General features: G+C 40.4%; 1 protein-coding gene across 1 annotated transcript; it reads left to right on the top strand.

Moving 5' to 3' along the window:
• Window positions 1-1,600: 1,600 nt before the first annotated feature.
• LOC114141090 (transmembrane protein FAM155A-like) lies at window positions 1,601-24,341 on the top strand. Its single transcript, XM_028011516.1, has 3 exons — window positions 1,601-2,964; window positions 19,044-19,215; window positions 20,486-24,341. The coding sequence occupies exons 1-3, from the start codon at window positions 2,278-2,280 to the stop codon at window positions 20,782-20,784; spliced, it is 1,158 nt and encodes a 385-aa protein (XP_027867317.1). The 5' UTR covers window positions 1,601-2,277; the 3' UTR covers window positions 20,785-24,341.
• Window positions 24,342-25,445: the final 1,104 nt, after the last annotated feature.

Raw genomic sequence — 25,445 nt, 5'->3', positions numbered from 1 at the left:
GTGTGAACAAAAAGCTTAAGTGCTTTAAACTGCCATATATATCGACTATAAAGAAAGTGCTATATAACGGCTTTCCCCCCCCCAATGTATGCCACTACAATACATTGAGGTCTGTGGTTATAACTTGATAAAATATGGAAAAGTTTAATGGGTAGTAAATTTGAGATGGTTTTGCGGAATTTCAGATGAATAGATTTGGTAATATGTCTAAAAAAAGAGCCAGGTGTGGAGCAACCTGCTGTTAAGACAGCCGCCATATCTGCTGGTACAATATTACAAAATAAAACAACTCTCATGAACTCCTCCTCAAGGCAAATGGCTTCTGTGTGCTTTGTATTTGGCCCCTGCTTGATTTCAAGCTTCCCAACATTTTCTTCTTCATCTTAATTTTATCTCCCCCGTGGCTCTAAACAGGGAAGCTCATAAAACAACTGGTTTTAATGCGAAGTTTAAGCTCCAGTCTTCGTGGGAACATTGTAGCGCAGTCGCTCTGACTTGATGCGCCCTTGAACGACGGTTGCAACGGCTGTTGTGCGCGCGCATAACGTCAGAGTTGGAGAAGCTTCGTCAGGTTCACGAGATTACTGGGGGAAGATACCGGATATCAGCCGGCAAGACCTTCAAAATAAAACAGCAATGAGACTGAAAAGCACAGGTGGTCCTTACGTGTGAAATTTGAAAAATTGAGCTACTATAAAACAATCTAGAAAATTCGGTTTGCATATTTCATTATGAACGTATTGTGTAGCACTGTTATGGTTACTCAATCTACATCATCCACACTAATAAGAGGCAGGGGGTAAAACTGAGCCGGGTAGGGAAAGATGCATTCAGTTTCCCCTGGAATTTAGAATGTCTTTTTCCAAAACTGTTTAAATTTTCAGCCATAGTGTTTACAGTAAACTGTATATTTTTTAATTAACTTTCTTTTTTGTAAATTCAGTATTCATTTACTTTTGGACCAAATATAACACTGAAATTGTTTTCAAAATTGACATTTTTTATATTTTTATGATTTAATAATTAATTATCAGCTAGTTTTAGTTAATTAAAATATGTTTTAGTCTTTAAACGCTTTTAGTTTAGACTCTTTAAAGAGCAACAGGGGACAAAGGGCTTTGTTTTTTTTTTTTTAAACTTTCAGAGCTGTAGTCCAATAACTTTAAGCTGAGTTTAATGCACATCATCTGTTAGCAGTAGGATTTTTGATTGTTTGTAATTTTGTTAGCCAATTCACTGTAACTCTGAGTACTTCCTGAAGAAGACTATCAAAATATCAGGACACTTTATAAAGTTATTTTTCTTTTAAAGTAGAAGCACAGTTCATATTTTTATGTATGTGTACATTTAAAAGATATAATTTGAAACATGGTGGCAGCATCTTACTTTGGAAATGCCATAGTGCCTATGAAAAGTATTCACTACCATGTTTTACTTTTTTGCTGCTTTTACAAATCAATCATAATCAACAAAATCTTGGATTGAGGGCTGGTCTTTTTTTAATTAAAACATATAAAAAGTTGTTAACCCTACATTAATGTTTAATAAATATGAACAGAACAGAAGTCAATAATAAAAAATTTAAATAAAGTAATGTTTATATTTTTTGCTCAAGGAACACAGTAACTATCAAGAGTCAAGACAAGACAGTAATATACAATAAAATGACCCCAAATGTAGCCCCAAAACAGAAAAAAAGACAAACGGCAACTTGTGATATCTTATTTTGAAATTTCAACAGGAAGTAAGGCTACGTGTCGTGGCCGAATTGACGCAGGATGCTGCAAACACACACCGTCTCTTGGCGGACATGGCGGCAACTTGATGAAGACGGCGAGGGCTTGAAAAAGAAAAAAAGACGTCCGTAGCAGGCTGTAGCTAGGCCCCATCGCGCTGACACAAAAAGGCAACAGTCCTTCGCCATGTTGGAAGACGATAGCGCCCTTGTCCGCGCACGACCGAGGCCGGGGAAAACGTAAGCGCGTCAGTGAGTGTTTCTAAAAGCGGAGTCGCGGCTACGCAGAGGAGCGGAGCGGCGCCGCGCGGCAGCTCGGGGCGGACGGGAGGACAGCCATGGAGGATGCGGCCCGCGGTCGCAGGAGTCTGATTACCCACCCTGCCCACGCTCCTTTGGATGGGAATTTCCGCTGAGCGCGACGGAAAGCCGGGACAACCCACTAGCCGACTCTTAAGGGGAGGAAAACGCGATCGGCTCCCGACGTCCATGACTGTTGCGGCAGAGGAGCCCCCACGGTGGAGTCGGCCGGTTCCCAAAATATGACCAGGGGTGCTGGGACGTGTTGGCAGCAAGAAGACGACGACGGCTTCCAGATCTGGCTCGAGCCCCCTCGCGACCACCAAAAGCCATTCACCGACTCTGAGAGGGCGCAGAGATGGCGACTGTCCTTGGCATCTCTCCTGTTCCTCACCGTCCTCCTCTCTGATCGCCTGTGGTTCTGCGCCGAGGCCAGGCTGGCCCGAACCCCGGACAAGTTCGCGTCCTCCCACCTCCGCTCCCCCCACACCCACTCGGTGCACATCAGCCTCACAGAGAACCCCCACGCTATTTTTCTAGGAAACTCCACCAAACATCTGTGTCGCCTCGAAACTCGCCACCGGGACAGTTCGTCCGGCGACTGCTTCGCCTTCGCGGATGCGGACGACCTGTGCCGCGGCCTCTCCGACAAGCAGGGCCCGCGGGTCGCTAACATGAGCGACTTCTACCTGTCCTTTTGTAACTCCTACTCCCTGCTGGACCTGTTCGACGGCTCGGCGAGCCCGGACAACCTGAACTGCAGCGTCCGGGCGCTGAAGGACGGCGACGCGACGCGATGCGGCGAGTGCGTCCAGGCGTTCCAGCGCTACGACCAGCACGCCCAGGAGAAATACGAGGACTTTGAGCTCCTGACGGAGAAATACGAGCCGGGGGCTTATTCGGTGAGGACGTGCATGGAGCAGTGCAAGGTAGGTGGAGGGGAGAGGATGCAGGAGGAGGGGGTGATGTGGTGGCCATCTGTTGATTTGGGCCCGGATAGATGCCAGTTTTGGTCCTCCTGCTCCTGTCGCCATGGAGACGGGTGTCAGATCCAAGGAGACTCCCGGTCTCATTCATCTCCTCATTGTATTTAGTGCAGATGGAGGCCCCGCTAGTGAATCCCTTATTTTTTATTTTATTTTTAGCGCAAAATCTGCAATCGGCCTCAACCTATACAATAAGGCTGATAGCTTCTGCAAACATCCGTGTGTGTGTGTGTGTGTGTGTGTGTGTGTTGTCGCAGTCCGACAGGTGTTCACCGTGCCGCCCTACTCCACATCGAGTGCAGTTTCATTAAAGTCAAGAGGTGGTTTCCCTGCCTAATGTGCCGGAAGTCCATTTTTTATGTGTGTTTGCTCATCAGCAGGCCGCCCGTATCCTCTGGGTTTGTTTGATTTGCCTGCGGCTCAGTTCAGCACCGCGGACAGCGCCGAGCTGTTTCTTCTTCTTCTTTTTCTTCTTCTTCTTTTTCTTCTTCTTCTTTTTCTTCTTCTTCTGCTGAATGGCGCTACCCCGGCTCCATTCACAGAAGCCCTGGCCAATCCCAGATGGCCTCCATTCACCCAACTAGTAACAGACTCACATTGCATTGGCGCAAAAACTAAAGAAACTCAAAAAACTACCAGATTGTCTGACTTTATTTTTATACTGTTTAGTTTTTAGCATCTTTAGGATATAATCCGTTGCAAAAAGTATTCCTATCCATTCAAATGAGACATTTTAGCATATTATAACTCCAATATTTCATTAATTTTATTAGGATTTTATGAATTAGACCAACACAAAGTAGTGGATGATTGTACTGTCCACATGGTGAATTATGGTGGCCGTTTATAAATGAGAATTGAGAAGAAATTTGAAAAGTTTGTATGCATCCGTCGTAAATTGATGTTTGTTGAACTAAATTTCACTTAAAAATTAAATGTTTGTCAATTTTCTGTATGACTTTAGTCTTAAATTACAGCCCCAACTTTTGTTTTCGTTGCAGATTGGATGGAAAGAATCAGTTTTTAAATCTTGGCACCCTCTTGCAATTCATCTGGACTTTGACTAGACCATATAACGCTGATACGACTCTATTTATATGTCTGCTTTTAGAGGATAAGTTTCGGTTTTCCTCTTTCTGTCCTAATGTCTGTTTTCCTGAGCTTGATTTCATGTTTTTATTCTCCAACAAGCTCAGATCCATTCTCAGAGCGCTCACCCCCTTGGCATTTGTAGCGAAAACAGTCATTTAGTCATGCTGCTAATTTCCTTAACAGTGACCATTATCCTTCACCTTTGTTGATTATAGGTTTTCTCCTGGCCTTTTATGTGTTACAGAAAAAGCAGCATGACTCAAACGGTAATGTGGCGCTCTGATGGAGTTAATGGCTACCTGCCTTGGAGAGGGTTAGCGGTTTAAGTTGACGGTTTCGTGTGTTTTCCCTGTGGGATCACAATCCCCTCGACCCTCCGAGCTGCAAAGTGTGGAAACATTAAAGAAGCGGATCTGCGCCGTATTGTCTCGCTCACAGGAAGCGTTTGCCAGGAGGACGATCTCTGACATTTTCGAGTCGTTTCGTTAAATGGGAGCATCTCCGGGGGTCCGCAGGTGGTGCTTTGATTCCTCTAGCCTGAGGTGAAGCATCACACGGCGAACACGGCCGGCGTTTGCGGCTCCTCGCAATGGGATCCTCCATCATCTGACTCTCTGGAAGCCCGCCATTCATTCATCCATCCATCCACTCATTCATGCTGACAGAACATTGAAAAAGCAGAAGTAGGTAACGGCTCACAATGTCAGGAAACAATGAAGCTTCTGACATCAACAAAGCCGGCCACCATTGAGACGTTTTCAAAAAGAAACATTATTTTTGCGATTTCCCAAACAGATAAAACAGATGTAATATCTCAGACATATCTCAGCCTTTATGTATTGAAGTTGGGTTTGTGTTTGAAGGGAGAAAATGAGTTTTAAAAGTGTAAAATGGACCAACAGTTGATCTTGAGGCAGTTAATAATTGATAAATAAAACAAATTCTTATTTATTTTCATTTTCTGTAAGGCGACAAGCTTGTTTGAAGGCATGTTTGTCTCACTACTTGAGGTGTTTGTGATATTGATTCACGTAGATTTAAATAATTACCACTCTTCCTTAAAATTATAATAAATATGAGGGTTACCCTAACACATTTTGATTTATACCAGATTGAACATAAAAAGATAATAAAACACAATCTAGCCTTTATTACTCTGTAAAATGATTGAACACTAATCACAAGTATACAAAAAAGTAATCATAAACATTTGTTTTGCTAATGCTAAAGCGCTGCACCAAAATGCTATTTAGCCTTAGCTAATGCTAACACACTGACTGCAGTTCAAATTACCATCATTATGAGGACTAATTTAATTTTGACATGTTCTATAATGTCCTTAAATATTGTATTTATGTTTATATCTGGTTCTTTCCTGCCCACATTTTTTTGTTTTGAAATAAGCTAAGATACCCTCTTCAAAATAAGAGCTTGATGTTTAACTACTTCAACACAGATGTCAAACTTTATTCACCTGAAAGTTTACAGAACAGCTAAGTAATTTATCTGCAAGAATTTATTTAGGGGAATCTAAGTGTGCTAAATGTTTTCAAAGTTAACAAAAACACTGTTGGCGGATTAGTGAAAGTTTGCCCATCACTGCAGTCACGATACAGTCTGTTTTTGTTGCCTGTAGGTGGCAACAACAGACTGTATAAAAATACGTCTTAAAAACAAGACGTGTTTTTAAAAAAACACGTCTTGTTTTTTTAAAAACTGGAAAAACTTTATTTGGTTGCAAATTTTAATTTAAGCCACTAGATGTCACTATATCATACAGATACCCTATTAATGTTTAGTTTTTAGCCAAAATATAAAGTACATTTTAAAGGCTACTCATATTTTTGCATTTTTAGCCTATTTTGCTGTTGTCTTGGTAGTTTATATTGAAAAATATGAAGTTATTTTATTTAATTTTTTTGTAGAAAACAGACCTCAAGAAGTTGGATAATTGTCTGCGGCTACAGAAACTCCTCCAGCTGTCTCTTGGCTACCCCCACAGAGTAGCCAGGCGCAGTTTCTGTCAAAATGTCTACGTAGGATGGGAAAATTGCAGTTCACTCAACAGTCTGCCTTGTTTGTTGTAATTACTGTAATAATAATCATCTGAAATGATGCAAAAAGTCACCTTTTTAATCAAATAAAACCTACTTGTCCCCGGGAAAGACCCCCCCAGCTGCCCTGAAAGCCCCTATCTTCATTTCGGATCTCTCCAGGAGGAAAATGTCTCGGCGCCTGCCCAACATTATCTCTGCACGAGACCGAAATATCCACACTTTTTCAGAACTCATAATAATTTGACAAGAATAATGAACTGGCAGTGCAGGTGTCTGCACCCGGATCCTCCCTGGAACTCATTTGTGGATTTGAAAGGCTCCTGCATGACTAAGTAGTCACAGAGTCGGTGAAACTCAGCGGCTCTTATCTGCCTGCTTCTCCTAAAACCTCTTTTTTTTCCCTCCCCTGCATGTTCCTGCCACTTCTGACCCCGCTTTCACTACATCAGTACTCCAATCCCTTGCTCCACACGCTCTTGACATCAAACTGAAACACTGATCTTAGCCAGTGATGCGCTTAAGTGAGAAGGAGGACATAAGCCGCGGCGTCCTACGGCTCTAGATCCTTGTCATCCACACACATCAGCATTGATCTCAGGTCTTTACTGAGCGGCGATACCAGGAAGTTGATCTCTATTGATTCACACTGAGCACTCTGTGTTTCCTCGTCCTTTATTTGATAGTAGGCAGCTCCTGCGACCCAAATAGGGCGAGTAGCTGAGCGGTGATGTCTCTATCTGACTGGACCACATGACCTGTTTACGGATTTTTGCTAATCTCTTCCATGGTCTTGAGATTTTGTGGGTTTCGTTACAACCAGAAACTGCAATTTTAGTGTTTTTAGGATCTTGTGTGACCCTTGACCTACTGTCCCCATGGTGATACAGTGATGGTAACATCATGAAAAAAATAAATTCCTACAAACTCTGATTCTTTTAAATAAAATCCAGAGGAACCAAGTGGCTTTAAAAGTTGCCTTAATAGTAAATACATTCCAAATGTGAATATTACTATTTTTCACATCAGTGCTTGTTGAACAGAGAATATCAGGAGGTAATTAACATAAGTTTTTATACTGTTTTACAGCTAATCTTATTCTTTATGGAGTTTTATATCACTAATTCCCCACTGTGGGTAGAATATTACCAATAAACAGTGATATTCAGTAATATAATTAGTAATTAACCCCGATTACCAACCTTCTGCTGTCATATCCAAATACATTATTTCTATCTTGAGTGTTTTGCCATATTTAATGTCTGATATGTTTGGTCTGGCTCTGTATTGTTGTGGAGAGCCCCGAATGCTTTCACCAGTGTCTGGCCTCAGTTGGCCAGCATTAAACATTTACAAGCTGGGGGACATAATGGAGCATTAAGCAGCCAGACAGACACCTAGTTTTGCTAAAAGGAGAACAAGTATTTCATTTACATTCATCAGAATCCTCCGAGGAATATTAATGCGGTTTGGTTGGAAACCAATGATTACCTTTGTAAATCTTTTGGGACTGTTTTTATAAAATGATCTGCTGCCAAATTGTTGGGGTGTCTCTGAAATCTTTTCGCTCGGTGATGGTTCAGGAGTTGCTCTGCAGTTGCCTCAGTTGTGCATCAGCGTTCTGGCTTTGATTCTGGATCTGGCCGGTTGACATTTGCTTTTGTTGCACCGATTTTTGCTTGTAGACTGTGAGAAAGGAAGGAGATTGCATACAGGAGCTGCTGCTGCTGCTTTGATTTGCTCTCACTCGCCCCACGGTACCTCCCATTTGATAAGACATTTATGTGGCTTACTAAAGGATTCACACTTTTATAATTTTTGTCTTGGTGCAACCGCAAACTTTAACGTTTGAAACTGAGCCTACTAAACCTTCAGTGCGTCGGTGACTGACAGACTGTTGCAGCTCATTGCACTCCCTGCCTGCCCGAGTGTTTCCGAGAACCCACAGCGGTGTGCTCACGTGGGTTTTCCGCCATTGTGGCTTCCTGCAGCGTTTGTGGATGCTGACCTTGGAGAGGGATTTGTCCCCGCGCAATGCCTGTCCCACTCCGGGACAGGCACATTTATGAATGGGCCGAGCCCTGAGCTGAATGCTAATGAGGATGGGAGAGAGGAGACAGGACGCTGCTGCAGCGGAAAGCTTCACAGCTGTGAGCTGCTGCTGTCCGCCGGGGAGCGGTTCAGATCCACCTGAAGCAAAACAAAATACACATATAAAGGTTAACGTAGTTCACCTGTGTGGCGTTTTAGTTACAGATGAGTCATCTATCTGATAATGTTGTCAATGAAGGCTAGTGATAGTCGCTGTTAATAGGAACACAATTGGTTCTGTTTAAGCTTAACTAAATTTCCTACGGTACAATTTAGATTACTTAAAAGATTTCTAGCAACATCTGCCATAATGTTAGCACTAGAAAACACTTTGACTACAAACAAGGAAAATCAGTTTTCTGTAAGTTAAATTAGTCTAATGCACCGTTTTTATTTAAGCCAACCAGCTCCAGCTAGCTAGCTATACATGTTTTGCCATGAAGTTGCTGCAGACATTCAAATGGATTCAGTGGCCTCGTATGTAGCACTGAGTCAGATTTGGATCAGCATCTGGAGTCTGCATTAGGGCACTAATCATAAACATTAGTCCTGCTAACGCTAATTTGATATACCAACATGGTATTTAATGGAAGCTGATGCTGAAGTACTTCTACAGCAATGCATTCTGGGCACAAAGTAAACATCATAAGTGGAGGAAATGAAACTGCTGTGGAAACAGTCTTCACCCACTTCAAAATAAGAGCATGAATATAAATGTGCAACTTCTTCGTAACTAATACTTCAACACAGATGTCAAACGTTATTCAGCTGAAAGTTTACAAAATGACCAGATAAATTAACGCTTTAGAATTTATCTGGAAAAATGTAAATATGTTTTTAAAGTTAGCAAAAACGCTAATGTGCTAACCGAAACATTACCTTCTAATGGGGTTTCTTCCGGGCCTGCCCTGTGTTTACCTCCATCCATTTCCCCACCTACTCTAAACTCCTTCACTTTCCAAACATCGCCACAGCATGATCCTGCCACTACCATGTTTTGTTGCTTCATCTTTTGGCTTTGTTTTCTTCCTGTTGTTCACCGATTGATAATTATGTGACTTTTTTTAAAGCAGTAGGTTGCCCTGGATTTTATTTAAGCACATCGGTCACTACACACACACTTCACACTTTTCAGATTTTATTGATGAAAAATGAAGTATTGTTTTTTACAACTTTACATTTCTATGCTACTTTGAGTTGTTTTATCACATCGATCTAATAAATACATAGAAATGTCTCATTGTAACTGATAAAATTATGTTTTTGTCAAAATGGGAACAGTACTGTTATTCAGATATAAACCTTTTGCAGGAACTCTCTTGCTAATATCCTTCAGTTTTTTTATTCAAAATATCACTGTAGTTATTCACATGTGGTCCAATTTTTCTCTGGTGAAAAATAATTATATTAGCTGTGTCAGAAAATTATTTTTGCAGAGAAAGTATGTGTGTTAAATTTATGTATTTGTCTTTTCTAGATGTTTTAAAGAGGGAGTGGCTAAGCTGCATCAAGTGATGGCAGTTCCTCTGTCGACCAATCAAGGCTTAGCGCTTGATTCAGCTCTACTGGCAATATTTAAATTTGATTAAAAATAAACGGTCCTGACTGGATAGATAACCCTGTTTAAAGAAGACACTTTTTCATAACTGAATATTAAATAAATAAATGTAGATTCCCGTCTTGTACCTTTGCTTTCTTTGAATTACTGTATGTTGTCCTGAAGAAAACACGGACAGATGTGTCTTAGTGACTAATTCTTTCAAAAATCCTCCCCGGAGATGGCTCGCATTTAGCTGCCAAGCTGTTCTCCTGTTCAGGCAATAATGGAACATGCAGAATTTAATTATAGTCAAAACATTCATTAGCTTGCCTTCATAAACTGTGAGAAAATGAAGATGTTTCAAGCAGGATGTTCTTTTCCCATGAAAAGGATCAGACTAATGCCTTCATTCATTTAGTGCGTGACATCAATTAGTGAGACGGTGCTATTGTCTGCGTACATATTTAAGTGGATTGTTTTTGCAGGGGCAGATATGAGGCTGAAAGCGCAGCCCCGTTGCTTTGTGTTAATGTTATTTCATTACACAGCAGAGTTTGGCTAATAAAACGTGTATTAGACGCGGGGTGGGAATGTTTGTAGAGCGTCGGGGGTTTGTTGGTTACTCTTGCGTGATTATAACCTGTATTTCCTATTAATTCGACCGTATATAGACCTATTTCTATCTCTAGTGTATGTATATTCAGATTGTCTGCTAAGCTCCATTAGGATGATTGAGGATGATGTCTTGTTATAGGAATTGCCAGCCACATAATATTATTTTTTTGGACTCTATGTCTCTCTTTAAAATCTCAGTTATTAAGCGTAATCAAAAATTAGTGTATAATTGGAAGGAAGAGCAACAAATTGTCTAAATTTGGAAATTAATACTACTTTTCAAGTAATGCAAACAGAGTAACTATTCTGCTAATCTAAAAGAAGCTAGCTTGTGTAGCTAGTCTAGTGTTAAAACCTTAAGAAGAGTGACAGGTGGCACCGGTGTACTTTGTGTTTTGGCTTCTTTTAATGAGGGAATTGTTTAGTAGCTTCCTTTCAGCTTGCTGACCAGCAGTGTGCACCATCAAGTGGGGCAGGGGAAGAGCTGTGGAAATATATATGCAATAAAACATTTTTTATTGACATTCTATTGAAAAATGGGATATTAGAGATGATTTATATACCAGTGCTGCTCAATAATCAAAGGATTTGATGTATTGGTGTTACATCCAAATCTTAATTAATTAATTTTATCATTGTTGACAACCATTTTGCAGGTTTTTATTGGTATCTTGATGATCTGTCTGTGGAGTTGAGCTCCCAGTCTTTGTGGCTGAAAGGCCTCCTTACAATCACCAGATTCTCTCAAAATGTTAATATTAGTTTCAGTTCAAATGAACGAATTAAAAAGATTAATTGAACCAAAATCTACCAGGGGTATGAATAAATTATTCACAAAGCCAAGCTATTTCTTGTAGCAAAGCCAAGAAAAGTCTTGTAGCTTGGCTATTTCAAGAAGAAATAAAAAAGGCTCAGAAAGGTTGCATAGCTTCTTTATTCAAACGGGACCTCAAGATCCAACATGGCCACCCTGCCTGTAAAAACTAATAATTAGCAATAATACAGCAGTTTCTTAGCTCTGTTCTTAAGTTTTTGAAATCCTAGTGTTGAATCTTTATTACTGATGTTATTGAACTGAGCATGAATCTTGTGTTTGGGTCTCAAGCTACCAACCAACACAGTTACGATTGTAGTTCTGTATTGTTTTTGTATTCTTCCATACGGTACATTTGCTTGGCCAACTATTCTGTTCTGAGGCAGCTTCTTAGACAGAATATCTGCTGGTAAAGCTCGATATCATTGGTTAAAAATGCAACAGTAACAACTTTACTGCTGACAACAGGAAACTGATGCAGAGCATTAGCAACTTCCTGAACCGCAACGTTGCAGACGAAACACGTAACAATCTGGCTGAGAGTTATGTTCCATTTAGCAAGTGTAGATTGAATGTCACCCCATTATCAGAGCCACCAACGATCCTCCTGCTCGACCTCCTCTTCAGAACCTCTCCCGGTCGGATCCGCAGAGTGGCCACCTGAGCTGAGAGCTGCTGCTGTCGGGACCCCTCTCCCAACTCTTCAGTGGCGTTCAGATTAGAATAGCAGTTGCAGCAATTTAAAGCTTCTTCTCATTTCCCATTTGGTTGCATTAGCTTTTGTGCTCGACTGCAAATAGTTTGTCCGTAAGTTAAATGATTGATTGTGTTGCGCAACAGTTGGTTGATTTAACAATTTGGGAACCAGATGACTATCAGGAAATAGTTTTTAGTCTCTTTTTGCTTATGAATACCTACCTGATAAAGCTTAGTTGTTAAATAGATGAAGGATTTTAGTTCAGTACTGCATAGATTTGAATACATGTGTGGAATAATATCAGATAAGACGAGTTTCTTAACAAAAACATGAAACATTTCAGTTAAAATAGTAACTCAACTAAACTAGGAAATGGAAGAATTATGAAACTAACCTGCTGAAAACAACAACCATTAAAAAATGATGAAATTATGTCACATTTCAATATGAACTGCAATGAGAACCCAAAGTGGGAATCTGAAAATGAACCAAATTAGCCTTTAGCTAAGAAAGATTAGTTTACATCACACAGCAACACAACATTTTAGGAAATAGTCTTTAAAGCTCCATTAATGACCATATAAATCATTTGGAAGCATCATTTGTATGCTACAGCAGCGACATAAAGCTCTTTAGTCAAATTAATAAAAGTCATCTTAGCTTAGCATTAGCCTCTACGATAACAAATGCCGTTTAGCACATTTCATGGACAATTTTAAGTAGTTTAATGTGAAAAGAGGAACGGAAAAAACTCGGATAAAACATAGTGAGCTAACGTAAAATGACTTTACTTATCATTAACCTTATAAAACAAATGTTTACACCACAAGTCTGCTTATGACATGGCATGTCTGCACTCAAGCAATTTAAAAATCCTGACATTTTAGCAAAATGGAGTCACAATGCCTCAAATGTATGGTTTCCTTGCGTGACATCATGAGAAAAAAAATCAGGAAGAGAACTGCAGCTCTCCATAGATCTGATTAATCCTTGAATGCAGTTGTTCACCATAGAAATGTCCAGTCATCATAATAAGTTTTATGCCTCAGAGATAAATCTGTTTCCTTTCTTTTTATGTATCTCAGCCTCAGTAGAAAAGCCAAAGACCTCACTAAAGAAAGCTCAGAGTTGAGCGTGGTTCACCTCTGGACATTTATCTGTCCATCTTCATCGTAGAGCAACTGGTGGATGCGTTCATGCTGGAGTCACCACTGTGACCTCTCCAGCGCTCTCTCTGAGCTCTAATCCACCTGCCAATCCTCTAAACCTGCAGAGTTGAGGGCTGCAAGTCTGCTTCAGAGCCTGGTTCAACCTGGGTGTTATAAACTTTGATTTCTAATGCATGGGTTTAGTTTTATTTATCATAAACTGACTCAGACGTATCGTTTTTTGTTTTTTTTTTAAATTGAGCCAATTTATTGTGACGCAGAAGCAGGTAGATGGTAAATCCTCCCATGCACATTCATGATCATGTTTTCTCAGAAAGCATCCCTGAAACATGCTTCAGGGAAATGGAGCCGCTTATCTCAAACTTATTGTATTCTCATATGAAAGTCAAACATCTCCAGAACGCTATGACTCCATGTTCTCTGAGGTTCAAGCTTTCTCAGAGCCTATCAATATAATTGATGGATGGTTAATCATGTTGTTTACTGACTAGGTCATTTTAAATCATCTCTTTATTCTGAATGATTGTCCAGTAAAGTCCAGATAAGTTTATATCCCTCAAAGAATTAACTTAAATATATTTTTTATTCAACCACAAAGTTTGTTTCTGAAATGGGCATCTCCAAAAAATAATAAAAGTGAAATTGTAGAGCAGATATTTGAGCATTTTAGATGCTAATCAGCTGCTTCTTGTCTTGTACACAAGAGTGATTGACAGCACTAAGACCCTCCTCCTGGCTCTGATCGGTTGGTTCTAATTTGGAATGTTGAATTTCTGCATATGGCAGTAGAACCACAGGGAGGAGGTACTTTCACTGCACATCTTCCTTGCTCTTAGTTCCTCCTCCTGAGGATCAGCTGTTAATCAGTTTTTCTGTCTCATCCTCAAGTATTTGGCAGGTTTTCTCCACCATATTTAGATCCATTCCTTTTCTCATAATTTCTGGCCAGTTTTTATGCTCTTGCTCACTGCAGGAATGGTGTGTTCAAGGGCCTGTGCAGTGTTAGTTTTCCTCCCTCACCTTCCTCCAGCCACTCTCCCATAAAGCTAGATTAATGACCTGGATGACTAATAGTTGTCTCGTCGACAGACTTTCCTGTCTCCCGACTTTCCGGAGCACATTCCAGCTCCTCCACATCAACCTCCGTTGACCCTGTTAAACTGAGGAGATGGCCGGACGAAGAAGCAGCAAATCCGCCAAAATTGCACACCGTTTAATTCGATGGGGCCGCTCTGTCTCGGAGTCATTTTCCAGAGCACCTGTATACAGTACGTTACATCAGCGGGGAATTGGATGGGAATGAGTGCGGACATCAGCACCGGGGAAGGCAGACAGTGTTTGCCTTTCCTGCCGGATTATCCGGCGGTTGCGTCAGCGGCTTGAGGCGGACTCTCGGAGCGAGCTGGAAGAGCATCAAAGTCCTGCATCAGCAGAAGTTTTCAGGGTCAATTGTGTCTCTTTTTTGTTGGTAATAATCGACTAACAATATTTAAAGTTAAACAAATAAGGTGGTTTCCCATTAACTTTAGCCAACCTTACCTTAACCCTAATATCGCAAAATTCCCTGAAGGTTTTTCTGAATTCGCCCCTCAAAATCAATGATTCTGATTGATTCTGGTCACAAAATCCCAAAGGGACTAATAGTTGTTACTGTTTTATTAGTTTATTAAGAGGTTTTATCAACACATTCTGGAACAACCAGCCATGTGAGAACATTCATGATCAAGTGGATTAGGTGATCCCTTTTGCTTCCCCACTGTGAGGCTGGAAAACTGTCACACTGTGGAGCCGGGGAACAGATAAATAAATAAAACGCCGGGCCCTATCATCACACAAAGAAAAGCAGCTGAAAATAGTCCAGGTAGTGCGAGAGCCGCTTCCTGCTCAACCAGAGCTGTGATTTGTGCGAGTGGTAATGATCTGTGTCATTCAGCTTCTAACTGGGATCTCACTCTGCAGCTGACTCACATGCTTTTTATAGCCGCTGTCGCCGTCTCTTGTCATTTCGCTTTCTAGCCGCCGCGTGCGGGCGTGAGTGTGTGTGTGTGTGTGTGTGTGTGTGTGTGTTTACGTGTGCGGAGAGACCGTCCTGCTGGGAACGAAACGGAGTGTTGATACTTCACAGCAGGTTCAGTTAAAGTTTTTACAAACTGCCGGAGCTTAAGCCAACACGCATGGCTCACTTGGCACTTGATTTGCGAGGTATACACCATTGTACTAATAAATGCATGCGCTTTATTAACTTTGTCACCTCTTTTGCAAGTTTTTGCTATAATTAAAGCTTGTGGATGCAGGTGGAGTATAAGATTGTTCTGTTTGCTGCTTACATTGGTGAGGAAATGATTATATCTCAACTCTTTAACCTTTTCAAGCCATCAATTGGTGGAGGTTAAACGTTAATCAGAATAACATAAAGCTGGATGGGCAGAAATTATCCAGATGTGCAACACTGGAAGAGACATGCCCAATTAATCAATTACTTGTATAGTAAATTTAAATTATTTTAAAATGTTTTTCAATTGGCTATTTTATTTAGAGAGAGTTCATAATCCATTTTAATATGGTTTCAGTTATAAGTAGTTTTTATTTCTGTTTTGTTTCCTGTTTTATATTATTTAAAATGTCTTTCTTTCCCAGTGTTAAGTGAGTTTTACAAAATTAAAGTTTAATCCATGAGAGACCAAACATGCACTATAATGCCATTATCACTTAAAATGGTCTCAAAACAACAATATTATCATTTCTGGGACAATTTATCATCCAGCAAAATTAGGTTTTGTGACAGACATTTAAAATGCTGAGTTTTCTGGTTTTACTTTTTTATAGAAATATGTTTGAGTAAAATGAACATTGTTCTTTTATTCTATTAACTACTGGCAACATGTCTCTGAAATCCCAAGCAAATATTTAGTATTTATTTGCAGAAAATGAGAAATGGTCAAAATTAGGAAAAAGATGCAGCGCTTTCAGACTTGAAATAAGTTAATTTTAAATTAGAAACAACAATAGTAATGTTTTAACTCAGACATCAATATTTGGTGGAAAAACCATCAGGTTTTAATGCAGCTGTATGTGATGACGTGTTGATATCTTGTGGCTGCAGATCACTTGGAGCTACTGTGTGCTTCTTATATAATGGAAATCACTGTAGAGAAATGTTGGATACCACACCTTAACATTGCTTTTAACCACACCGCCAGTTGGATGGCAGACGTAGTAGTGGGCATGTTGGGTCTGGAATCAGCTGAGCGCTGACCAGCTTAGTGCTCCATCTGCGGCTCTGGGCTCCGGTGCATTGTTTGAAGCAGCCTAAGCTGCATGGTGACAGAGACTCTGAGTGCCAGGTTCCCATTCACACTGATCACACATTAGACTGATCAAATCAGACTCTAGGCCTGCTTCCTGACTAACTCAATTTGCTCTTGTACGCTTCCCTTTTCACGCTGTGCACGAGCACATCCACACACACACACACACACGCACGCACACGAGTTGCAGACCTGGATGCACTTCTTCTTCTTTTTTTTAAAATGTGCACGCACACAGACAGCAAAAGCCGACAGCGAGCGGGGCAGCACCCATTGAGCTTTAATGAAAAGCAGAAAAAGCCGTTACCTTGGCAACTGCCTGCATACATCTACAGGAGGACCCAGATTTCCTGTCTCGCAGCGGCCGTATTGTTTTGGTTCTCTTTTGAAAAAGCTGCGGCATCCCTGCGTGGATTGTCTCACCGCTGGGAGAATTTATGCAACATCATCTTAAATTAAGCAGCATTTGTTTAATTGGGAGGGAAACAGGAAGTCCCGCCCATTTTCTATTACAATCCTTACCTTCAACATCTCAGGCCAGTTGATCTTTTTAGTGATTTTTAGCCGGTTGCCCCTCCACGCTGTTCAGCTGTTGAGCTCTTCTACAACAAGAACACAGCTGCCAAACGCAGAGGATCATGGGAATTAATCTGGCTGCGTGAATCATCCACAAAAGCCCCCCTCTAACACAACAAAAGCTGTAAATGCTATAGTCTGAATGGACAGAACACGTTTTTTTCACCAAGGCAATAAAAGCATACAGAGTTGACCTTTTTTTTTCCGTTTTGCTTTGAAGCGCCCAGACATTTCCTCCATAAAAGCACACATGAAGTGTAAACACGACGTCCTGCATGTCGGCAATATATTTGATTACACAAAGCACACTGCTCTTCCATTATCGTTCTCATCACCGTCGCCATAATCAGATTACTCTAATTATTATAATTGTCTGCGCAGGGTTTGTTATCTTTGTTTGCTGGCGTAAACAGGAAGCAGATCCGAGTCCCCGCATGGGGAAGGGATGAAGATTTACCTCGCTGTGATTCAACCAAACATCCAAACTGTGATGAACCTGACGGCGAACTGTCCCGCCTTTCACATCTCCAATGCTCCTCTGTGCTTCCATGATTAGCAACGTTGGCAACATGTTCTCCGCTGAGACGTTCACAGCAGTAAAGCTTCTTGCTTTTTCTCATTTTATCACCTTAAAGCAGCAAACTTTACATAAAGTCCCATTAAAATACAGTGCAGCCAGCTTAATTCTTAAGTTTTTAACTTACATTTGAGTCTAAATTAAAAGATATGCATTGATTTTCTCATTGTTTGAAGTTAAATCAGACCAAACTTCTCTCTTTTAAGTTAGTTAGAATTTCCAAAATTATTTCTATTTGCTAAATGTCGAGAACATTTATTTTCTAGCTTTCTTTCCGGTGGTGCATGTCAGTCTTCGCCAGGGCAGCTTTGGCTACTCTGTAGTAGCTGCCTACACCCATTCACACATGAATGTGTGCGTGAATGGGTGAATTTGGATTTGATAAAGCGCTGTACAAGTACACGCTGTCTTTCATCCTATTTCTATTTCTCATTTCTAGCATTGATTCCTTCCTTCTTTCCCTCTTTGTCTCAAAGCTCTACCCTTTTTGCCTTTTTTCTGTCATTCCTTTCTTACTTTATATTCCTCCAATATTTGGATCAGGGTGTCCACACATCCTTAAAGTTTTGAATTCGTGTAATTAAGGCCATATAATGTAAATTAAAAATGCCTTTAATACATTAATCACAGGTTTGTCTTCACAGGACTGTTTAATCTTGTATAGTCTTTGTATTTTTTTTCTAATAGGTGAAAGTTTGAGTCACAACCCTGTGTTGATCTATCACATAAAATACAAAAAAAAACAACTTACATTGTGAAAAATGTTCAAAGTTGACTAGTTTTTGCTATTTTTATATATTATATATATAAAATATAAAATACATATTTAAATGCTAGAGAGACCTCCATGATAATTTTGGGCTCTACATTTTTAATCAAGCTTTTCAGCACCCGGGTTTCCTCCACTGTATTATAAGCCTGGTGGCCACCAGACTTTACTTGTGCCCCACCAGGCTAATATAATATAATATAATAACAGCTAAAACTAAGAACGATTCCCGACCCGGTTTTGGCTGCATCATGCCACCATCTGTCTGCTTTAAATCTGATAAATCTGTCCATCTAATGTGACTTCCTGGCTTAAACTAAACCAGAGGAAGCTCTTCCTGGAAGGAGAAAACCCGTTTTGGCTTTAAACCGTGGTGACACACACCAAATCGAGCAAAACGCCTGCAGTAGATTACAAGCAGCTGGTTAGCCTGGCTATTATCTCCTCAGCTTTCACTGCATTAAATGCTGGGTTTCTTTGTGCTTGTCAAAACATTCCTATTAGATGCTAAGTGGTTTAAGCAAGCAGGTAATTACTGCTTATTATAAAATAACAAAAGTCATTTGGCTCCTGTTTGGATGTGATATTAACACAAGCTCTGGGTTTTCTGCCCAGCAGAGGCAGAAAACTTCCTCCAGTCCTCAAGGGGATCATGAACCTGCATCTATTTATGTCATTTTCCTCCCTCTCTCTCCTCCTCTTCCTCCTCCTCCTCCTCAGATGGCCTATAAGCCCTGGCTCTGTGCTCAGTACTTCCCCAACATCAAGCAGTCTTGTCAGAGGAAGATACCGTGCCATCGGTACTGCCTGGAGGTCCAGCAGAGCTGCCCGTTCATCCTGCCCGACAACGACGACCTGATCCACGGCGGAAACCCCAGCTTCATCTGCACAGGTTAATATGCATGTGTGAACACTGGCCTTGACTTCCTATGGCTCGTTTTTTAAGTAAACATCATTTTATGAAATGATTCAGAGAATGAATTCATCCACTTATTGACTCCACGGCGTCCCTGCTGGAAGTCGTCTTTCTGAAGGTTTTCTGATGACATCTAGTGGCTGGATTGAGGACTGCAGCGAGCATCCAAGGACATTTTGAAAACTGCATGGATAAATTGAATTTGGCTTGTGTCTCTGTATTTACTACAGTTTATTCAGTTCTAACTAAACCACAGAGGAGCTAATGTCGCCTGAAGTCGGTATCACTACCTGTCTGAGGGAAGACGAGCGAAGTTTTCTTTTACTCAGTGCCGTTTCAGCGTGAAAATGTCTCAAATGATGTTTAGAAAGCGACAATTTGGACAATTTTTAATCTTTTGTAAATTTTCTCTACACTAAATAATGCATACTGGCTCAACTATATACATATTTGAATAAATGTCCTCTAATTTGAATTTTTTAAATTATCCGGTTCCATAGATTTACAGAGGGTAAAATAAGTGTTAAATACATCACAATATTCATACTAAACATATATTTATAAATGTTTACTATGAAGCAATCCATACATAAAAAGAAAATTAAAGAAATAAGTTAAAAAGGGAAGTTATGTGTAATAATACTTCTATTTATGGATTACTTGGTTTATTATCAACACCTGGTTCAAATTTCATGACAACAGTGCACTTAAAAATGTTTACTTTGAAAAATACTAATTGTACCTGCTGTATTTTATAACCATGCTTCAACTCTGTGTCAAACGTGAATGAAGTTTCTTTCTTCTGCCAAGAAGAGCGGTCAACTTTTCAGGGTTCAATTTAAATGGGGTGTGTTTGTTTTTGAGCCTGCATGTAAAATTCAGACGGTGCCGATCAGATCATTTGAAGACTAAAATTCCAGCCTTTGCTTCCGGTTCTTTGTTCTAAAATTTACTGAAGACGGGATTAAATTCTTCAATGAAAGCCTGAAACATTCTTATAGATGGGTGTATGTAAACTTTTGATTTGTACAATTCATTGCAATTCAAAAGCAACAAGGCCACACTGTGATACACTGGATTGAAAAATATAGTTATCTCCAAAAACCCACACAGCATCTGGTTTCATTTTCTTAACTTAAAGCTTGTTAGCAGGTTGTTGATTGTGTCTGCTTGTTAAAAGTCTTGTTGCAGCCCAAACACAGCCGTCATCTGTCAACATTTTCATCCTGTGTCATTTCTTTCCCAGGGCTCCTGGGAGACCATCCATCAGACGGCGAGGCGGAGTGCTGCGACGTTCGATGGGACTCCAAAATGGACAGCCCTTCAGGCAGCACGCTTCAAAGGACTGCTTCTTCCTGCCAGCCCGAGGGGGCTTCGGTCACTTCCGCCGCCAGCCCGAGACTGTGCAGCGGGCGACTGAAGATATGCCTGCTGGCCCTCGTCCTCCTACAAACTGTCATCATCATCTCAGCCTCACATAACTCTACGTTGCTGGACGTGGCCGCCATTTTCTCACCGGAGGAGGCCGCTCCGAACGAGGAGTGAACCCCTCGATGGGGGGTGTCGGGGAGCGGGGTTATGGCTTTTTACAGTGTCATGGCCGCCAGGGACGCATCTGGCGAGACGTGCCAGAGATGTCACCGCGATCTGCTGCCAAACGAAGCGTCAATCACACAATGCAGGAGGGCTTGAACCGGAGATCACTGGGCTGGGAGCGGACATCGACCCAACCGAGATGTTCGGGGACCACGCCCTACGAAGAACTGACCTCTTGCCACTAGAAACCTGCTCTTTGTTTCTATCTCATCCAAATGTTTTCTAGCATATCGTCCCTGTTTTCCTTCCTCTCCTACCTTTCATGTCCTCTGGTTTCAGTGTCTGGGTGGGTGAAGCGGACATTGACGACGTGTGCATTCCAGCTCATCGTTACCTTTAGATTTTTGCTGCACTTTTTCCCCCTCGGTGTTAGATTATTTTGACATTTCCGATCTGTTCTTCTCTCAATCCTTCATCTCCATTGGTGCGCCGTACATGTTGTTGCTCAAGGGTCTGTTGGCATCAGCTCATCCTTTAGTTGTGGGTCATGCTTTCCCTCAGAAATGTGGTTCTCCTGTGTTCTGTTGTCGAGCTTATGTTTTTTTTTTTCTACTAGATCTTTTGTGAACCCCTTACAATGGCACATGCCTAAGCATTTTAGGACCTTAAGTGCTCTGAGACTCGCTTCCTCCTCTGACTTGTTCTGCAGTTGGATAAGTTGGGAGTCAAGTGGAAAAGTTAGTGATACTGCAACTGTCTGAGGCGTTTTCTTTAACGTTTTCTTTTTAGTCTTTGACGGGACGCTGCTTGTTCTAAAGTGTTTAGTTCACCTTACACCACAGTGGCTGGTCTTACTGATTAAATTGGTTGTGTGGGAGAACGCTGGAGTTGCGAAAGGCCAGAACACAGGGAGCCTCACTCATCAACCATGAACCTCTCTCCATAAATAGGCTTTTCCCACCAATCGGTTCTGCTGCTTAACCAGAGATGGTGCAAACCCCACTTTTTAACTGGCCCAGTTTGGGTTTCCACAACCAGAAAACAACTTTTACTATTCATCTCAGTATTCCTACAAAACAAATGCACGAGTATCCCCATCTTAGTTATTAAAAGTTATAAAGAAACCACAGATTTGACTATAATAAAAGACAGCTGGGACTTATTAGAACATAGCAGAGGGTGATATCAAAATAAACAGCAGGAGGCAGAGTTGTAAACATTTGCTCTCAACTTATAAGCATAAGAAAAGGCATTTATTGTTTGCAGCTGTTTTCCTGTGACCCTAAACCGCTCTAATTCTCACCAGTAAGCGCTCTAATTTAGTAAGAATGCCTCAACTAATAAAGTGCCTCTCTTTACACACAAGAATAAACACGATAAATAAACTTAAATTAAGGTGCAACAAGACAACTGAGTCAAAGTGAAAGATTTATTGTGATAAATGTTGAACTCTAAAATTTTGTTTTTTAAAATTTCACTTTGTTTTCACCAAAATTCCTTACTGCTGTCACCTAACAAGGTATCAATTAAAATACCTCAATAAAATAGTTCAAAACAGTTTGCAGCATCAAAATCTAAATTCTTTAGATAGAAACTCAAATTTCTACCTTTGATTAGATGACCCACAATAGTTTGAATAGATATTATTCCAGTTTGAAAACTTTACATGGGAATTATAGGATATAACTTGGATTTACCGGGACATATCCATGCAACCTTCTCAGCTCGACGCGGGAACAACGAAGCACATGTCATGGCAGGAGGATGGGAAGTCATGCATAAAAAAACTGCAAAAATCAAAACTGTGATTTTGACCAGTGGTTTTAAACCTGTGTGAAAAGCGGCCATCACCTGGCATGTTTTTGGATTACTCTTTAACCAGATTGGTGGCATGTTTGGCTTCCCATAGAAGGCGATGTCGCTGTTGTTCCAGTTCCGAAGTGCGAAAGTTATTGGAAAAGCAACAACAACAAAAAAAAACGAATCCCTTCACTTCAGAGTTTTTCTTTACAATGTGCCCAATTAGCAACCAGAAAGTACATCGTGTATATGTGTCCTGGTGTGCTGTTTTAGTCAAGAGTCCATTTCAGCTCAACACCCAACCGGTTGAAGATACTCCCATTTAAATTGTAGCATCTCCCAAAAGTTTCCGTTGACATTGTGCAGGGGGTTAAATACACAGGGGTGAGGAACCAACCTACTTGCCTCTAAATAAGTGGCAGTGAAACCTGCGTGGGATCCTATTTGAGTCCTCTTGTAGAGTACTGGAACTCAGGAGTTTTCTGGCCGCTATAGTTGGCCGCAAATATTTTACTTGACGAATGAGGCTCCCAGATCTTTGGGTGATGTTTGGCCCAATGAGGCGTCTGCTGGCATCAAAGGGGGAGAAAGTGGTGAAATCGAAACACTTCAGGGTTAAGCTTCTTCTTCTAGACAAGTTCTCCTGCAGTCAGTTTGGCTTTTCAGGATCTCAGAGTTCGTACAAGTCAGTCAATCAAACTACCTACTCTGAAAATCACCTGACAAGTTGATCAGTTACATTCTTTATCTGACTAGCAAAGAGTCAGTGTGCAAGGAGTGTGAGGAGTTTTTAAAGGGCTGATCCATACACTTTTGTGCTGTTTTCCCTATTTTCAAATGGCGCCTTCTAGTCAATCATCTCCCCCCCCCTTTCCTTTTTTTTTTTATTAGTGATAGGACAAAAACAAGACATTTATCCAAAGCCGAATCACTGAGAAAACATTGCATTAATAACATGGTTGCTTTCTGACGGCTGATCTGTTCTAATACTTTTAGTGATGGAAACATTGTATGAGTGACTCCTCTTCGGCATAAGATAACAACCGTTAAATCTGTCCCAGTTGGATGACCCTTGACCCTTCTTTTACGACCTCCCAGATGGGAGAAGACATTCTCTCCCCACATGTTTGGCTCCTCCCATATATTTGGCTCCGCCCCCTTAATCATTAGCTGACTGAGTCCTGTGGATCTATGCAGATGAACCCCCCCGCCTCAAATCTCCCCAGCCACTGTCCTTCGTTTCCTCTAGTCCTTTCTGTTGTAAATATGTCCTGAGGATGTGGGATCCCCTAAAAGTCGCCCCTTCCTGCCTCTCCTGGTGCCCCTCCCCCACCCGTTGGAATCTCTGTGTTTTCTGTTCGGCTCCTTGGTTTTTGTCTGTTTTTTGAGATTTTTGCCACATTTTTCTGTTGTCTAAAGCAGTGGTGTGAGTTGATGAGTAGGACAAAGTTGGATGTTTAAAAGGATGACATAAAGAGGTCTTTAAAAATATATAGATATATATATAAATATATATATGAAAAGACAAAGCTTGAAATGAGAAAAGGTTTAAATATAGAGAAAAAATATGATAAAAGTTGTCATATTGTCATACTAGAGATGCTTTAGTTTGCTATTTTACTTTCTTTTTTTTTCTACAAAAGACTTGGATGAAAATTATTTATAAAAATGCGTCCCACAAGTCATGACCTTTTTTGGACGTGAAACGAATACATTTATTAACATTTTGTTCAAAGGAAAATAAATATAAATTATGTTAAACATGACTTGTGTTTGTGCCTTTTTAATATCGGAGAGGTCAAAGTGTTTGGTACAAATGTTAAAGCCATTCCATTGGATATATTTGTATATAAATACATTTACTTATACGGGTAAATTTCATTGAGACACATGGTATTTTAATCATACATAATTTTCTATTTTCTCCAACAATTTTGATTGCTATGTTTAATTGAAAGAGTACAGGGAACTGTTTGCAGAATTTAAACAATTAAGATTTTGTTTTACCTGATTGGCATCAGAAATATTCCACTCTTTGCTCTTGCAGAGAGATTTTTGACCAAATATATATGTATGTTACATATAGAGATGATATATGGTTAAAGAAAATCCTCAAAAGTCAGTTTGACTAAAGCAAGTATGAGAATTTACAGTAAACAAAACTGGAGAAAATAGTAATTGCACTGTATTTCTTTTTTTTAAAACTTCAATTCTATTTTTTATTGTTTTTGTTGTATTGTCTTTGCCAATATTGATCTTTTAATCAATCATCCTCTACATCTTCTGTTTTCCAGAGCTGCTGAGGAAAATCTATACCCACATAAAAGATTAAAACCCCAATGACGACTATTTTGGACGTTCTGAATTTGGCTGTCCCCTTCTAGGTTTTTTGAAAGCCTGTTTACCAAGTAATGAGAGAATAAACTCTCCAGGGATGATATTCTCGAGTGAAATAGTAATTTTCCTCAAACTGAATTCTTGCAACAGCATGAAATGCCTCATGCTGGCCTTTAGAAGCGTGGCTGGTTTAAAGACATTTCCTTTTCCTTTAGATAGAAGCAGACAGCTGTGCCTTGACCTAAGAAGCTGGATCTTTGCTGCTGTGCCAAGGTAAAGGGACACTCTTTGAGAACAGGGATGTCTATATTCTGTACAGAAAAGACAGACAGTTTAAGAGTGGAGTGAAATATTAAACTGTGAAACCCATCAATAAGAGAAGTGGCCTTAGGCATCAACTTTATATTGCCACCTTCTGGGGAATAATGACAATAGCTTAACAGTGAAATGGGATGTTAAATTTATGCCAGCACAGGAGGGAGGTACATTCATTTGTGCATTAAAAAGATGTTACTACAGATTTATATTGCCTT

Source organism: Xiphophorus couchianus, chromosome 24 (genome assembly GCF_001444195.1).
Source record: "Xiphophorus couchianus chromosome 24, X_couchianus-1.0, whole genome shotgun sequence".
Classification (NCBI taxonomy): Eukaryota; Metazoa; Chordata; class Actinopteri; order Cyprinodontiformes; family Poeciliidae; genus Xiphophorus; species Xiphophorus couchianus.
Note: the sequence above shows the minus strand (reverse complement) of the source record. Positions and strands in the feature narration are given on the sequence as shown.

Coding starts and splice junctions, on each gene's coding strand:
- LOC114141090 (XM_028011516.1), top strand. CDS start 2,278: ATGACCAGGGGTGCTGGGACGTGTTGGCAGCAAGAAGACGACGACGGC. Junction 2,965..19,043: donor CGTGCATGGAGCAGTGCAAG/GTAGGTGGAGGG, acceptor CCTCCTCCTCAG/ATGGCCTATAAGCCCTGGCT. Junction 19,216..20,485: donor CCCCAGCTTCATCTGCACAG/GTTAATATGCAT, acceptor TTTCTTTCCCAG/GGCTCCTGGGAGACCATCCA.